Source organism: Python bivittatus, unplaced genomic scaffold (genome assembly GCF_059951505.1).
Source record: "Python bivittatus isolate LINGU-HERP-01145 unplaced genomic scaffold, Pbiv_v1 ctg000560_np1212, whole genome shotgun sequence".
Lineage (NCBI taxonomy): Eukaryota > Metazoa > Chordata > Lepidosauria > Squamata > Pythonidae > Python > Python bivittatus.
Window position 1 is genome coordinate 808570 of NW_028277083.1, and position 14614 is coordinate 823183.

A 14614-nucleotide genomic window follows, 5' to 3' on the forward strand; every position below is an offset into this window, starting at 1 on the left:
GGGTGTGAGAGAGAGCCTTGCTTGTGAAAGGACACGCGTAATTTTACTTATGTGCAGAAACCTTCTGCGAGCTGCTTTTGGGCCCTCCTTGGACGTGGCCATCGAAAACTCCTTGAACGCAACGGGGGGGGGGAGTCGGTCCCTTTGCTTCGCCCACCCTCTGGACCCCAAGAGCAGGGCGGTGGGTGTTTCGCCCCGCGCCCCTTAAATGCCCCCCGGGAGACTGCAGAACTGCAGCAGCGCCATCCCGCGCAGCGCTGCCCGGGCGCTCAGGGGCACTTTTCGCCCGGCGCGAGCGGGGAAGCGGACCGAGGCTCGGGGACGCTCCGTGGGGCTTTAAAATCGCCTCTCCGCTGAAGAGAAGGCGGGCTCCTGAGGCTGCCTCGGCCTTTCGGCCTCGGGCCGAGGCTCCCTGCGGGGGGCACGCCGGGCGGCCAGATGGGACCCCGCCGGGCCAGCTGTGCTGCCAGCCTGGAGGTCGCCCGAGCCTGGCGGGTCCCCCCGTGTTCCAGGGCTCCCCCTCGGACCCAGACCAAGGGAGGGGAGGGGAGCGCAGCGCAGGGAGGGAGCGAACGGCGGCCGCGGGTCCCCCGTGCGCCTCGCGGCAGCCTCGGCTCCGCCTCCGCGTGGACCGGGACCGCGGACAGAACCGGCCTCCCCGGCCGGCTCCGTTCCAAGGGCCCGGGTGGGGCGCGCCTCCTGCAAAGGGGCCTCCCTAAACCGCAGATGTGCGGGAGCGCCTAGCCACGGGAGGGGGAATTCCGGGCGCTGAGCCGTTCCAACGCACGCCACGTGCGAGCACAGTCCGGGGTGGGGGGGCCGAGGAGGCCTGGAAGCCCCTTCCCACGTTACGGCTGAGCCTTCCCTGCCGCGGCTTTTCCGGCCAGGTTTTGCACGTGGAGTTTTGGGGTTCTCTGAGCTTGGTTCTTTCTTGCAAACGTTTCATTACCCGGCTAGGTAACATCCACAGTTCAACCCTGAGCTACACATATTCACCTCTACAGGCTTTGCATTCTTGGCCCGATTTCAACTGTGTAATAATAATGCAGTAGCTCCTTTTGTTTCCGTGAAGGCAGTCCGCCTGGAAACAGGTAACACCCTTTGGCGTGCAGCAATGAAGGTGGAGGATGGGCCGGAGCCGGTAATCCCCGCTTTAAGAACGCTTTCCATTTCCTGAAGTCGAATTGGTATGTAAGCCGGCAGAGTCTTATTGTAGAATACTGTATAAGCAGTCTTGTGTAATGAACCTGAACCCTTGTGTTTTTAACTCAAATCGTGTATTTAACTCAAATTTTGCTACAACAGGCTCAGTTCTTAACTATGGGTTGTCCTTAACTGGGCGTTCTTAACCCGGGGACTACCTGAAAATGGGGGACTAAGGGACCAGCCCAAACCCATTCAAGATTGGTCTGTCACCCCGAAGCTGCCTGGCATCCCAAAGCCAGGCGGTCCTCCGCCTCTCTGGCCCAGCCTGCCCTTGCGGCCTCAGCAGCATCCCGCTTTGGTCGTCATAGCAACGGCCAGGAGGAGGCAGGCAGGTGGATCCGGCATCACATCCGCAGAGGCCAGAGAGGAAGAGGAGGAGGCCGAGCCAAGAAGATGAAGCAGGTGGGGGAGAAGGGGCGGAGGGGAAGGGGAGGAAAACCGAGTATTATGGGTTGGCTCTGGGCCTATAGGATGCCTGGGTGTTGGGGCAAATTTGCAGTGCTGCCCCTAGAGCGGCTGTCTGTGTGTAAGCGAGGGGTACCAGGGAGAGAGCTCTCCACTGTCCGGCACAAAGGGGGCCTGGGAGGGTCTTCAACAATCAGACCACAAAGATAAAATAGATAATGTGGCAACCAGATGTGGGATTAGCTTATTTTGAAATGCATCTTATTTCTGGAGGAAGGCCTTGAGCGTTAGTGCACACGCGCGCGTGGCGTTGCTGAAAAACAAAGGGAGGGAGGCCATCTGTTTTATGAGAACATGATGAATTCAGTCCAAACGGAGGCTGCCACGCTTTCCAAGACTGGGAAGAGGCACCTCCATGCGTGTGGGCAGCCAGCTGGAGCGGGAGAGGCCTGGCACGAAAAGAGGGGAAGAAACACCTGGTGGGGCCCTGAAAAGCTGCTTGGAAAAACCGAGGAAGGAGAATGGTTGGAGCAGGAGCAGAGATAAGGGGTTCAGCCGGAAACCGACATTGCTCCGTCTCGTGATCTTGCCTGAGGGCCAGTCAAAGGGGACGGGGAGGGGGGTCAAAGCTCTTGTCTTTGGGGGTAGAAAGGGGCCTGGTCTTGCCTGCTGCCAGCCCGGGGTCTTCAGGACTGGCTTTCCCTCTGCCGTGGCAAAGTAGAGGAGGAAGAGTGTTTCTCATGCCTTTCCTCTAATGCATTTCTCTGTCGGCGTGGGTTTGTGATGCTCACGTATGGCTCATCTTTTCCAGGCCTTAGCAGATGACACGGAAGATGTGTCACTGGACTTTGGAAACGAAGAGGAGCTGGCGTTAAGCAAAGCAAAAGTCAGGTAAGCGTAAGGGAAAGGATGCCTCTTCTGAGATCGTGCCGTGGGCCTTCTGCGGTTCTTATCGGCTTTATAGACATACCTATTTTTAATGCAAGATGCATGTGTGCCCCCCCCCTGCACAGAGAACACTAACTTCTTTTTGAGTTTCTGCTTGATTAGTTGAGGTTGTTTTTTTCTGCTCAGTTGACTTTGGGGCTTATTTGGCAGAAAGCGGCGTTAGAATTCATGTCTTTATTTTGTAAGCTGTTACCGCATTGCGTTGCTATTAGCTGATCTTAGCCTTTGGGGTGTATGGCATTTAGTAAACCAATTTGCCAAATTAATTAGCTGCCCAGAGTCATTGAGAGTTGGGTGGCATACAAGTTTAAGAAATTATTGTTATTATTATTCGAGTCTAGGACAGCAGCCTAAATGTTTTGGATTTGCTTTTCAAATTACCTGATTAATTAAATATTGTGACCTCCGTTATTTGGGTTCAGAACTATCCAAAAGAGGGTTCTTTTACTGAAACGCACATGTACAAATAAAATATTTCTCCTCGCTTCTCTCTTGTGCCTTGTGTCGATAAGCTATGTAAATATTAGATCACCCCGTAAGTCCGTGTCCTTGGAATATGCCTGGGTATAAACAGATACCCCGTCTGACTTTCTTCTCAAGCTCACCGACTAATGTAAACACACGGTGCAGTCCTGCTCACTGTTGTGGCAGAGCTTCACCAGAAAGTAAGCAGTGAACGGTGATCCGGTGCCCGGCCAGCTCCATCTGGCCCTAACCCTCATCCAGGAGAGTGCCATAGTAAACGCAGCAAAGAAATCCTGCATTAACCATACGTTAAAGGCTTCTAACAGGATACCTGTTTTCCAAACTTTTGTGGAAAGATGATAACAATAACAGCAATAACACTAATGTTACTACTACTGAAGCTAGAAGTTGTCACCTCTCTGGTGACTTTTCTGTATCAACTGAGCTTTGCAACGTGAAAGCTGCAGGGCCGTCTGTTGAAAAGCTGTCCAGCCGGAAGTTACAGAACTCAGGACATGAAAAAACAGGACGTGCTCCCAGCCGTCCCTTTGGACTCGTGCCCAATCTTTTGCTGCTTAAGAGGCACCCCAGGGACCTTCGCTATAAGAAGGCTGTTGGGCAGACAGGGTTCCCAGCCAGCTTCCTAATCCGAGGCGTCCCGAGGTGGGGAAGAACCGAACTGTCTCGCTCCTCCTCCTCTTCACAGACCACAGGGAGGACCTATTCTCCCACTCCTTGCCGAGGGTCTTGATGTGGTTGGCGTCAGAGGATCTGGAGCTGGAGGCGACGTGGAAAATTGATTCAGACTCTTCTTGTGCCGTATAAGGGGGGCGTGCGGGTGGTGGGGAGAAGGTTCCAGCCCATACAGCGCTGCTGTTTTCCAGGCAGAATGTTCCAGCACTGATCAGGGATTGCTGGGAAAGACCCCTCTGAAACTCTGGGGAGCAGCTACAAGATTGGACCGGGGGACCAAGAATCAGGTTGGGAGAAGGCAGCTGCCTACGTTCTGGACTGTTCCTTCCTAGGTACCCATTGGCCACCTTTTTCCATCTCTTCTTCCGTGTGAGTGCCATCATGACCTACCTCTTCTGCGACTGGTTTAGCAAAAGCTTCATCGCCTGCTTTCTCATCATTCTCCTCCTCCTCTCCTTCGACTTCTGGTCCGTGAAGGTAGGCCTTCTTTTGGCCTCCCCCCCAAAGGCACTGCTGGGTCTCCTTGCTCTGTTGTGCCCTTAGACATGGCAGCTAACAAGGTCAGGGAATCTTCTTGCCACCAGCTGCCCAGAGTGAGAGCCACTGAGCTCCTTTCTCAGCTTCCTTTTCACTACCTGAGTTTAAGAAAACCTAATGGTGAATGTTAGCTCTCCATTGGCATGCAGATAAAAGCAATACTGAGGAAGCAAACATTGTATTTGCTTTATTGGATATGAATCTGTCATTTAACAGGGGCCAGTTATGGAAGAGGCACTTTCTTCTCCTAGATAAAAAGAGAGGAGGCCTCTTGAAAGATGGTGCATTGGTCATCACCAGCTGTTTAAGCGGTCTAAACCAGGACCAAGCCATCTGAGAGACTGATTTAAATACCACAGTTGCAGCAACTGCAAAAAAAGGAGAAATCTTCCTCCATAGATTTCCATATCCAATGAACCAGGTGCCCGCCAGACTGTGGGCCACCATCTTCCTTAATCACCAGCAGGCAAAGTCATAGTGTTGCAGCACCAGCCCTCGATGGTGGGTTCTGATGGGCAAGTCATGACTGACTTTTCCAAATTATGGGGCAGGGGTTCTTAACCCAGAGAATGGAGAGATGCTGGCTCTGGTGGACCCAGCCTGGTTTAGCTAAGCTGCCAGGCCCGGCTGCATTTCTGCAGTTCAAAAAAATCACAACTGACATCTTTGTTCAACGTGACCTCTCCCTAAAGCGCATGCTGGTTTTCACTTCTGCCATTAGAACGTCACCGGAAGACTGCTGGTCGGTTTGCGATGGTGGAATCAGATTGACGAGGATGGGAAGAGCCACTGGGTGTTTGAGGCAAAGAAGGTAGTCCTTTACGATATCTTAATTTCTCTCTCTAACACATGAACCTTTTGATCAATTTATGAAGTGGAGCTATTCAATATTTAAATACAAGAGGGAGAAAAGAGGCCTTTCTCCCTCATGGTAAATCTTAGCATCTTCTTTCCAGCCTGGGGGCAACAAGATGTCAGAATGTAACCCTCATAATCCCCAGCTAACGTGGCCGTGATAATTGGGAATGTGGGGACTTGTAATTTCCTCCCTGGAAAAGGGTGGTCTAAAAGCCTTGTGCGCTTTAGAAATTAAGTTTTGTCTATTTGGACCCCACAATGACAATTGAAACATCACATTTTAAGGAAGTTTGCTGCCTAGCATTGAAGAAGTGAATCTGTTTTTTCTTAAAATTAGACTGTATCTGTTCCCATTTCTACTGAATTTTGTTTTGCAGAGATTTGAGCTGAGTGCAACGCCCACGTGTACATGCTTTAAAGTAATTTGCTTTTTTTCCCTTTAAGGGCCCGTCTACTGGAGCTTCCCCCACTGAAGTGGAAGCACGGATCTTCTGGCTTGGGCTGATCATCTGTCCTGTTATCTGGACCCTTTTCTTTTTTAGCACCTTGTTCTCTTTGAAGCTGAAATGGCTGGTAAGGGCTGGCCAATGCTTGGCAGAGGGGAGTCCCTTGGGACTCATTAAGCATCCTTTCAGAATGTGGCACTTTTGCCCAAATGCTTGGCAACTGTTGCTAGATAGTTTGTGAATAGGTGGAGATGAAATAAAGCCTGCATCAGAGGCTGCTTAGGGCCCTCTTGGTGGGGATTTTAACACATGCTAAAAAATTCCCTGGGCAAGAAGATGGGAACAGCATTGCACCCTTAGAGGACAGAAACTTAAAAAGACCCTCAGGTTCTCAGGAACTTGAATTTGTAACAGAACTGCCTTGTGTAGGTGCTCTGCACAGCCATAAAAAACCTGAAAGAGCCTGCTTTTCTGAAGTCATCCTCATCCACCCAGCCATCCAATTTATTCTGAGTGAGATGTCCTCTCCCAGTTCCCAGGCCACATCAGAGTTTTTCTCCGTTTCCTGAAGCCTTGAAGCCTTTACAGGTCTGCCTGTTGGTCTGCAGCTCTTATGCTCTGTGTTCCAGGCACTGGCAGTAACGGGCATCTGTCTCCAAACAGCTAACCTTTACGGCTACATCCACTGTAAACTAGGGGGAACCACGCAAACCATCTGCAAAGTCACCACACGCTTTCCAACACAGGAGATCTTTCAAACGGTGAGCTGGAGAGCCTGTTGTTCAACTTCAGGTGAACTTCAGGAGTGAAGCATAAATGGGGAAGGGTGGAAATATAGGTGGCTTTTTAAACAGGCACACTCAGACAAGGAGAGAAGGTAGCCCCCATTCCAGCTCTATTAATCACCAAAGGACACCTGAAGTTCACCACGTAGCCTCAGCCCCCAGAAGCATCTGGTGGACCAAAGGAGCTTTGGAGCATGCATTCCTTTTCTTAGAGTTCAAGATCTTCTTCAGCCACCCAGCTGCTAACTTGATACCGTTTGCCACTTCAGGACCAGTTGGGTGTCTGACGGGACCTGCTCCTTCCAGGAAGGCGTGCAACTTCCTAACCTTCCCCTCTCAAATGGGGCCAAGCAGTTCACATGGCTCACCTTCTAAAATGGCAAATGGGAGTGGGGGACGCAAAAAACCGGGAGCAGCCTCTCCCCTTTCTTGGGCAAGAATTCTGACTTCAACATCGCCCGTGTCTTTCTTTTGAAAGCAGACCCAATATAATTCTCATGTAAACTCTCTTCTGGGGAAGGGGAGGAGACCCCCCCCTTCTGCTTTTGCATCTTTCCTAGACAGGGGAATCAGAAGAAGAAGCAGAGAAAGGGTTAGGCTGCATGAAGCAGCATCAGGAGGAAGCGAAGTCATTTGGTGCAACAGGAGAAGGGAAAGTGCTAAAGCGAGCTAGAATTGTTCCTCAAGTACTCCTGGAACGCCTGAATTCTGTTCACTGGGATATAAGGCATCTACAAACATGACTGAAGCTTGCTTGCTTAGTTTTCCACCTCTTTGGCACAAGCCTTGTTTTATTTCTACTGCAGGAACGATCCGAGGAATTTCAAAAAAATGTCCTGAAGCATCTAGGGACACCAAGCCCTTAAAACAGAGATGTCTGGGAAGTCCCTGGAGGACGGTTTCTGCACTAAACCGAGACGGGCTGTCCTTCGCTTCAGAAGGGCCAACGCAGCAAAAGCCGCCGCCGCTTCCTCCTCGCTTCACATCCCACATGACGCTTTCTGGCATTATGGTCTGTTTCTAGGAAACCGTTCTAGCCTTTTCCTCTGCTGGAGCGTTTGGCATTCTGATACCGAAGTCCAGGATCTGATCCCTAACAGGAATTTTGGCTTCTCAGGTTGCGAGGAAGGAATGGAAACCTCTTCCCCTCCCGACAGCTTCAGAGGCATTCCCCCGTAGCCTGTGCGCCCAACGGCTTTAGATGCTCACTTGCAAAACGGGGGCCTCCAGCAGGCTTGGCACAAAAATTCAGCCCGGCTCAGATTTTGTTACATGTCATTTCAGCACTTGTGAGTGGCTTTCTATGGCTCTCCAGCAGGGACTGTGTGTGCATGTGCACATACGCACTTTTTTTTAATCCCCAGTACACTTGTGGGGGATGTTGGGGGCGCCAGCCAGTCACCACTCTTGCAAATCTCCCCCTGGGAAGCAGCAAGGGGCATGACAGGAGGGCCTCTGCCCCCAGTCTGTGCCTTCTCCCTGCTCTCAGCAAGAACATTTGGTCTGAGAAGCAGATGGGGAAATGAAACAGTGAGCCCTCTCCTTATAACTAAACAGAAGATGAGTTATTTTTATTTGTATTCTTAAAAGAACTAACATGTCACTACACGGTCTCTCTGGAGAACAGAACCCTGTCAGTATCACCCTTCCAAAACCCCTGAAGAATAAGATTAAAACCAAATCTATAGAACTGACTTAAAGCAGTCCTAAAATAGAAAAAAAAGATGTATGTGTTTCTCAATAAAAGCAACCTCAGCCTCTGAACATGTCTCCAATGGCTGATTTCACTAGCGAAGACAATTACTAAGAGAAGCTATCAAATCACGACAAGCAGATCTGCTGCTAGGAACAAAACTCAGCCCATTTTGGAAAGTTTAGAAATGCTGTCCTCAGAAAAACACCTCTGATTGGCAAGTATTATTCAAAGACATTTATTTGCATATACATACTTGTACACCTGTATAGATATGCATAAAGGATCCCCATTTATTTGCTACTCAAATGGTTTTTTCTTCCTGTGGGGAGTTCTGGTTACAGTAGTCCTGGATTCCTGCAGAAAGACCCAAAGCAGCCATTGGACTCCAACCCTGAGACGCCTCCCTCTCCAGCAGTGTTCCGGCCCATATGCACGAATTCCACAAGGTGGCTCTCTTGTGGCCTGAGGGGCCACTATTACCCAAAGGAGATGGACGGCACCTGTCTCCGCGGGGCCACGGAGATTTGCTCTCCAATACAATGTAAAAAGAGGAAGATCTGAAGTGCTTGGATTAAACCTTCAAGGGGCTGAACTCACTTTGGATAATGTTCCTGTAGGACAGAGTAGCTGGAGAATTTGGTGCTTCAGATAAGAAAGAGTGTCCTATGTCACAACTTCTTCCTGCTCGAGGAAAGGGGAAAAGGGAAGATAAAAATTCAGTCAAATGATCAAAAATGAGAAATACAAATGTCTCTCTTCAGTTCCCCAACAGATTGCCTCATCGACTTTAAGGAACAGAGATAGCAAATCTGAAGCAATGTTAAGCCCTTCTGAATTTCATGGGGTTTTCACTGAAACTTGAGACCAAAAAATGCTCCAATAGGTTACCCTACCTATTTGAGGATCAAGAGGCACTTTTCCCAGGAGAGGCACGTTTAAGGTGCGGCACATCATCTCTGCACCCCCAGTTGTGGGAGGAAATATTTGGGACTCTTTCTGTAAAAGGGGAAACTGTCAATCAGGCTCTAAGATGTACCAGAAATGAGGATTCGGGGCTGAATGTTTGTGCCACAGAGAGGACTCTTCCACTGCAGCCCAGAGCAGTGACACTCAGCCTGCAGCACCCCCCCAGGGAGGGACGCCCCTCCCCAGCCTCCTTGGCCAGCTGCTCAGGGTTGGAGTGGAGGCATTAGCCTCAACTGCCCCAGGTGCAAAGGCCCAGGAAAGAGAGAGAAATGGGAAAACAGGAACTAAAAGCTTGGCTGGATGCAGATGCTCCCTGGAATTAACATGACGGCCGTTTTGGCAGCACTAGGGATAAAGGGAGAAGAAATTCTAATGACTGGGTGGGGTAACAGAAACCCACCATGAAAGGATTTGACTCTGCAAGAATAATTATCATGATTAAAAGAGATTTCTAAGACAATACCTTACATTTTGGGCATACGAAGCCACTCATATTTTCAACAACTCCAATGACAGGTAGCTTCACCTTATGGCAGAAGTTGATCTCTTTCCGGACATCCTGAAGCGCCACTTCCTACATGAAAGGAAAAGAAAAATCCCAGCTGAGCATTAATTTGGGTCTCCCACATTGGAGAACTGCCTTGAAAATCAGAAGCAGCCCAACGACCCCACTGCCCTTAATATTCGGCCCAGCTGTCCTGTAAGCACCGCTGGAGGAACTCACACAGGCACACCTGCCTGCCTTTGTTGCTGTTCACAACCTTCCCCTCCTCACACAGCCTCCTTTCCTGCTTCTGCCCCACTGATCCAGTGGCTTTCCCCAGTATTGTTTCTGCAATTCTTGGCATTTCTACCTATTCTTCTTCGAAATTGGTTCATTCACCTTCCACCGGCTTCTTCCTCTTCTGATCACACCGCCCACTTACCTTTAAGGAAAAAATGGGGACAGCTGTGCGGTTTTAACCAGAAGGCCATGCTGATTAAAATAAGGGTTTACTTCCTGCAATCTCTATCTGGTAGGCCTCAAGAGGCATTCTGGACTATTTATTTATTCTGTTATAAATATGAATCTTTAATTCTGACTGTTAATATTCCAATGTTCACAGCTAACTCTCCTCCAGGCAAAGGCTAGAAGAATTTCCCCAAATTAAAGTAGTTATATCACTGCTACTGAACTCACCCACAAGGTTCTAGAGTCAACCTACAATCATCACAAGCTACAACCAGTCATGAAAAGTAAATAATAAGCTGCTACACAGAGCTCAGAGGGCCACGGGAACGAGACGGCTCCGCCATCATGGGGCCAAACTAAAGGTTCTGTACTTGGGGCGGGGAGGTTTTCACAAATTAAGTAAGTGGAACTAGAAATCTAAGCTGCTTTGGTGGGCCTGGAAGGGCAAGAGGGCTCCACATTGTGGGGACATTTCCCACAGTGAACTGATCTACAACCATCCATCTTCCACTGAACAAAGAAAAATCTAGAAATCTACTTCCTTCCAGAAACCATTAAAAATGGAAAACCACTTTGAGATTAGCACTCTTTCATATCAAGAAAATACGTTCAGTGCTATTACCTTGTAAGAAGAGCTTGTACAACTACCTCCAAAGATGAAATGGAGTAACTTAGCAGCGGATGTTCTATTGCTAACAGCAAAGTTTGAAATTTTCCTAATTCTTTGTCATCTCAATCTACATGTCACACCTCTCAGTTATAAACAGCTGAAATCAAAGCAGCTAGTCCTGTTGAGAATTCCAAAATGGGGTTGCGAGATTAGCTGAGCTGGCCTCATGCTTGGTTTTACAGGCCAACCGAACTGCAGTTTTAGTTCTATTACTAGAGTTCTGTATCTTACCTGTGGGGTGGTGATGATCACTGCCCCATCTATTCTGGCACTGCTGAGAAATTGTACTACTGATAAATGTTCATCTGACGTTCCTGGAGGAGTATCTACAATCAGGTAGTCAATTTCACCCCAGTCCACATCACGAAGAAATTGCTTAATCATCCCTAAAAAGAGGAAATGTATCATTAACGCTTGAAGAACTGAGCCATCTCCATTAAGGAAGTTAAATCATGACTAAACCCTATAACCTCCACAAGAGGTTTGTCTGAAAATGGAGTTATGGTGAATGAGTTTAAAAAGCTATCTAAACTCAATGTTGTAAGGTGAAAATTGTATTTATATATATTAAAAATAAAAATATCTAAAGGGAGAAAGTAGGTGTTTGGGGGACTAAAATTGACCCTAATCACCCACATCAAATGTGTCTCTATGCTGCAGTGTGTGTTTTTCTTAATTCATTTTCACATGGCCACCAGACAAGAAAAGTATTACCAACTAGTTATCAAGCTCTGTAATTAAAGGTTAAATAAAAATTAAAGTTGAAACTTGTGGAAGTTCCAGAAATGGAGAAGCAACTGCCCTTCAGATGTAATTCAGCAGCTCATATTCTACGTAGGTGCTGAGAGATACAAACCATTTTTTTTTGGTCCTCTCCAAATAACAGCATCATCAGGGCTGCTCAACAGGAATCCCACCGACATGACACCTAGGTTTTCTTCAACATACTGGAAGACAGAAGCACATACACAATTGACAAAGCAGAAAACCTTGAACGTGTGATGATTTCTGGGCACAAAGCAACTGTAGCCTTATCACTCCTAGAGTTCACAGAGAGATAAATTATCCCTGTATCTAGCCCAAACTTCTCCAAAAAGCAAATAATTTGTACTCAAGCAATAGGCTAGCATAGGGGACTTCAGCACCCAAAATAGGGGGAACACAGGGGAGGCCATCTAATATTTGCCCTTCCTTGAATGAAACGTAGTTTGCATTTTTTTCTGTCTGAAAGTGACAATCAGCAGAAAAGGAGGCAATCAGCAGGAATACTCATACAGCTTTTTAAAAAACAGCAACAGCAGCTCACCACTGGAGACCACCCTGATCCACTTTGATGAACCTGAAAAGAAGGATTCAAAATGTTAATATGTACATAGCACTCAGCATCACAATAATTTGCTGTGGCTCTAAATTTGTAATTCAAAGCAACACATAATCCATGAAATGCTTCCGATGAAATTCAGGTAGTTAGATAAAAATCAACATATAAACTCCACAAGACTAGATATTGATAAGAGACGGATGATCAACAAACATCACCCCAAATCAGGGGAAAGGAGCACAGGTAACCCATTTTAGAAACATGCAAGTTTGCCACAACAGCATTTTCTGTCCTGAGATAGTTCTCAGAAAGTCTCTTAAGTACACCTTAGCATTAGTTTCCAAACAAGGCTGGTGTCCACTTTGCAGGACCTCTGAACCAAAAGCAAAGGGTGCCCATGTTGTTTTAGTCTTACAGAGAAAGCTTTATTTTAAAAAAAGTCTGCAGGGCACAAGGCCTGACAACCCGAGACCAAGAGCAATGCAAAGCACGATTCCCTACATACAAAGCCACACCTGCTCTCCCTCGAGGCCCATGATTTTCGGCATGGATGGTCCACAAATGTCAGCGTCCAGCACGGCGATCTGGCGTGGGAGGAGAGAGGCAGGGTTTGCAATTTTACTTTCAAAGCTACCACAGAAATACGTATGGGATTGTTGCAACCCTTTCACTGATCAGAAGGATGGCTTCGGGAAAGGACATAATAAAAGAAACCATTGCTTCACTCAAGAAGACAGAAAACCAGATTAAAAACAGCTTTCCGTCATCACTCCTATTTGCTACCAAGCAACATTATTTATGTAGCTGGCCTTCCCCAACAGGCCATCACAGAGAAATTGTTTGCTCCTCCTCGTCTCCGTAGTCATGGCCACTGTTTACAACAAACTTTAGGGAAGAGCATTATATAGAAGACACTCACCTGGGTAGTTTCATCCTCTGCTAAGCCGTGTGCCAAAAGAGCGGTGAACGTGCTCTTACCCACGCCTCCTTTCCCAGAAAGCACCAGGAGCTTGTGCTTCACCGTTTTCATTTTTTCCTTGATTTCCTCAAGAGCTTCATGGAGGGGAAAAAAACAGACAATGCTTTAATAAATAAAACGTATCTGTATCTGAGGATGGAGAGAGTCAGATATGATATGGAACAGTGCCTTCCTCTCATGCTGAGTGACCCTGCAACAGGCCTAGCCCCCAGCCTGCCATGAAGCTTTGCCTTCACCTCTTAGGTCCCATCCCTCCCACAGCTCCAAGGCAAATGCAAAAAGCCACTCTGGAAACACTGGAGGCTGCCAGGCACAGGCTCCATCCTAAGCCCATTTTTCTGTGCTCGGTGGCATAACACATACCTGGGTCGGGGCCAGCAAGTTGCCCCGAGGAACACAAGCCCTGGTTGGGGCATCCTTGGCAGGCATCAGCCTTGCCTGCCTCATCGCTGCCAGTGCCCGGACAGTCTGAGGGAGGCATGAGAAAGGAGAATATTCACACTGGAGGAAGACGAGGAGCCACAGGTGAGCACGAAGGCAGTGGACTGTGGCTGAAAACTTAGCATTTTTTCCCGTAAGACAGGGGAAGAGTCTAGGAGAGAAAAAGGCCGGGTGCAGAAAGACGAGGGGGTGGCTGGTGAGAAAAAGGGGGCCTGCTCAGGTCAAGATTAAACCAGCACTAGCAGATGGCTGTCCAGCCTGGTTTGAAACATCCACAGAAGGGGACCTCCTTTTCTCTGGAAGGACAGAGACCCTTCTCCGCGAGGCCCTTCAGGGGCCTCAAACATGGTATCCTATCACATCCCCCCCCCTTATCTGTTTAGAGGTAAACCTTCTTTCCATCCCCACCATCTTTTCCCCCAAGATTCAAATGGCCCCGAAAATCTGGCTCTTCGCCCAGGTCCTTTTCTTCTTCGTTCCCGCCCGCTTATGTCACTTCTGCCATCTCTGTTGTTTTGTTCTTTCCTTGTTTTTAAATGCGTTCAAACATTTGTAAACTGCCCAGTACTGGGAGTCACACAGCACGTAAACTGAATAAATTATTAGATTTTTATCCCTTTCATTTACATATATATTTAGACATACATATAAAAAATTCAAGGCCTCAAATATTATTGTTATTGGTTCTCCGGTTGTTGTGGTGGTTATTCCTGCTTCGAGGGCAGGGCCCAGGTGGGGCCGGACCAAGGCTGGAAAAGGGGGGCGGGCCACCCCTCACTTTGCAGCCGCCGCCGCCGCCGCCGCTGCTTTCTCAGGGGCAGCGATACAAGCCGGGGAGTCTCGAGGCTCCCAGCTCGCCCCAACGCTCGGGGGCGCCGCGGCCCCGCTCTCTCCTCAGAAAAGAGGCGCGTCCCCCATCCGCCCAGCGCCCCTTCTCGCTTTCCCCACGCAAGGCCGGCTTGGGAAGGGGTTCGAGGCCTGGAAGCCCTCTTCCCTCCTCACCGTGAGGCCGGGCGTCGAGGGCAGGCCCACTCCCCTCTGCCATAGCGGAGCCGCTGCCGGAAGGAGCGCGCACGCACTTCCAGCCGAAGGAGGGACACCAAAATTGCTCCCCAGCGGTGCAGCCGAAAGAAATCCTCCCCCGGAAAAAGGGAACGGATGATGCAGTTCCGGACTAGAGAGCGGGGAGAGGCTGGCGAAGTCGAGGGCGGAAAGGGCCGGAAAGGGCAGGGCGGTGGGCGGGGCC

At 49.0% G+C, this 14614-nt stretch overlaps 2 protein-coding genes across 4 annotated transcripts; one reads left to right on the top strand and one right to left on the bottom strand.

Moving 5' to 3' along the window:
- The first annotated feature begins 1114 nt into the window (after nucleotides 1-1114).
- TVP23A (trans-golgi network vesicle protein 23 homolog A) lies at nucleotides 1115-8110 on the top strand. Its single transcript, XM_088147761.1, has 9 exons — nucleotides 1115-1141; nucleotides 1515-1608; nucleotides 1963-2090; nucleotides 2423-2502; nucleotides 4050-4194; nucleotides 4976-5065; nucleotides 5557-5685; nucleotides 6188-6319; nucleotides 7150-8110. Exons 1-9 carry the CDS (start codon nucleotides 1115-1117, stop codon nucleotides 7207-7209), a joined length of 885 nt encoding a protein of 294 aa, XP_088003887.1. The 3' UTR covers nucleotides 7210-8110.
- A 148-nt stretch (nucleotides 8111-8258) lies between these two features.
- NUBP1 (NUBP iron-sulfur cluster assembly factor 1, cytosolic) lies at nucleotides 8259-14526 on the bottom strand. 3 transcript variants are annotated; one of them, XM_007434459.4, is made up of 11 exons: nucleotides 14371-14526; nucleotides 13291-13395; nucleotides 12868-13001; nucleotides 12464-12532; nucleotides 11934-11966; nucleotides 11484-11574; nucleotides 10859-11013; nucleotides 9469-9579; nucleotides 8933-9035; nucleotides 8637-8720; nucleotides 8259-8393 (listed from the first exon to the last, which is right to left on the bottom strand). In XM_007434459.4, the coding sequence occupies exons 1-11, from the start codon at nucleotides 14411-14413 to the stop codon at nucleotides 8341-8343; spliced, it is 981 nt and encodes a 326-aa protein (XP_007434521.1). In that variant the 5' UTR covers nucleotides 14414-14526; the 3' UTR covers nucleotides 8259-8340. The 3 variants fall into 3 exon arrangements, with proteins under 3 accessions (XP_007434521.1, XP_088004022.1, XP_025026447.1); XM_088147896.1 differs by having other exon boundaries at nucleotides 13291-13519; nucleotides 14371-14508; XM_025170679.2 differs by having other exon boundaries at nucleotides 13291-13428; nucleotides 14371-14504.
- Nucleotides 14527-14614: the final 88 nt, after the last annotated feature.

Excerpts from the sequence above, each read along its gene's own strand:
- NUBP1 (XM_007434459.4), bottom strand. The coding sequence starts at position 14,413 with ATGGCAGAGGGGAGTGGGCCTGCCCTCGACGCCCGGCCTCACG. Across the intron at positions 13,396-14,370 it reads CCTCGACGCCCGGCCTCACG|ACTGTCCGGGCACTGGCAGC; the intron begins GTGAGGAGGGAA and ends TGCCTCCCTCAG. Across the intron at positions 9,036-9,468 it reads TCGTATGCCCAAAATGTAAG|AAAGAGTCCCAAATATTTCC; the intron begins GTATTGTCTTAG and ends CCCCTTTTACAG.
- TVP23A (XM_088147761.1), top strand. The coding sequence starts at position 1,115 with ATGAAGGTGGAGGATGGGCCGGAGCCG. Across the intron at positions 2,091-2,422 it reads AAGAGGGGAAGAAACACCTG|GCCTTAGCAGATGACACGGA; the intron begins GTGGGGCCCTGA and ends CATCTTTTCCAG. Across the intron at positions 2,503-4,049 it reads TTAAGCAAAGCAAAAGTCAG|GTACCCATTGGCCACCTTTT; the intron begins GTAAGCGTAAGG and ends GTTCCTTCCTAG.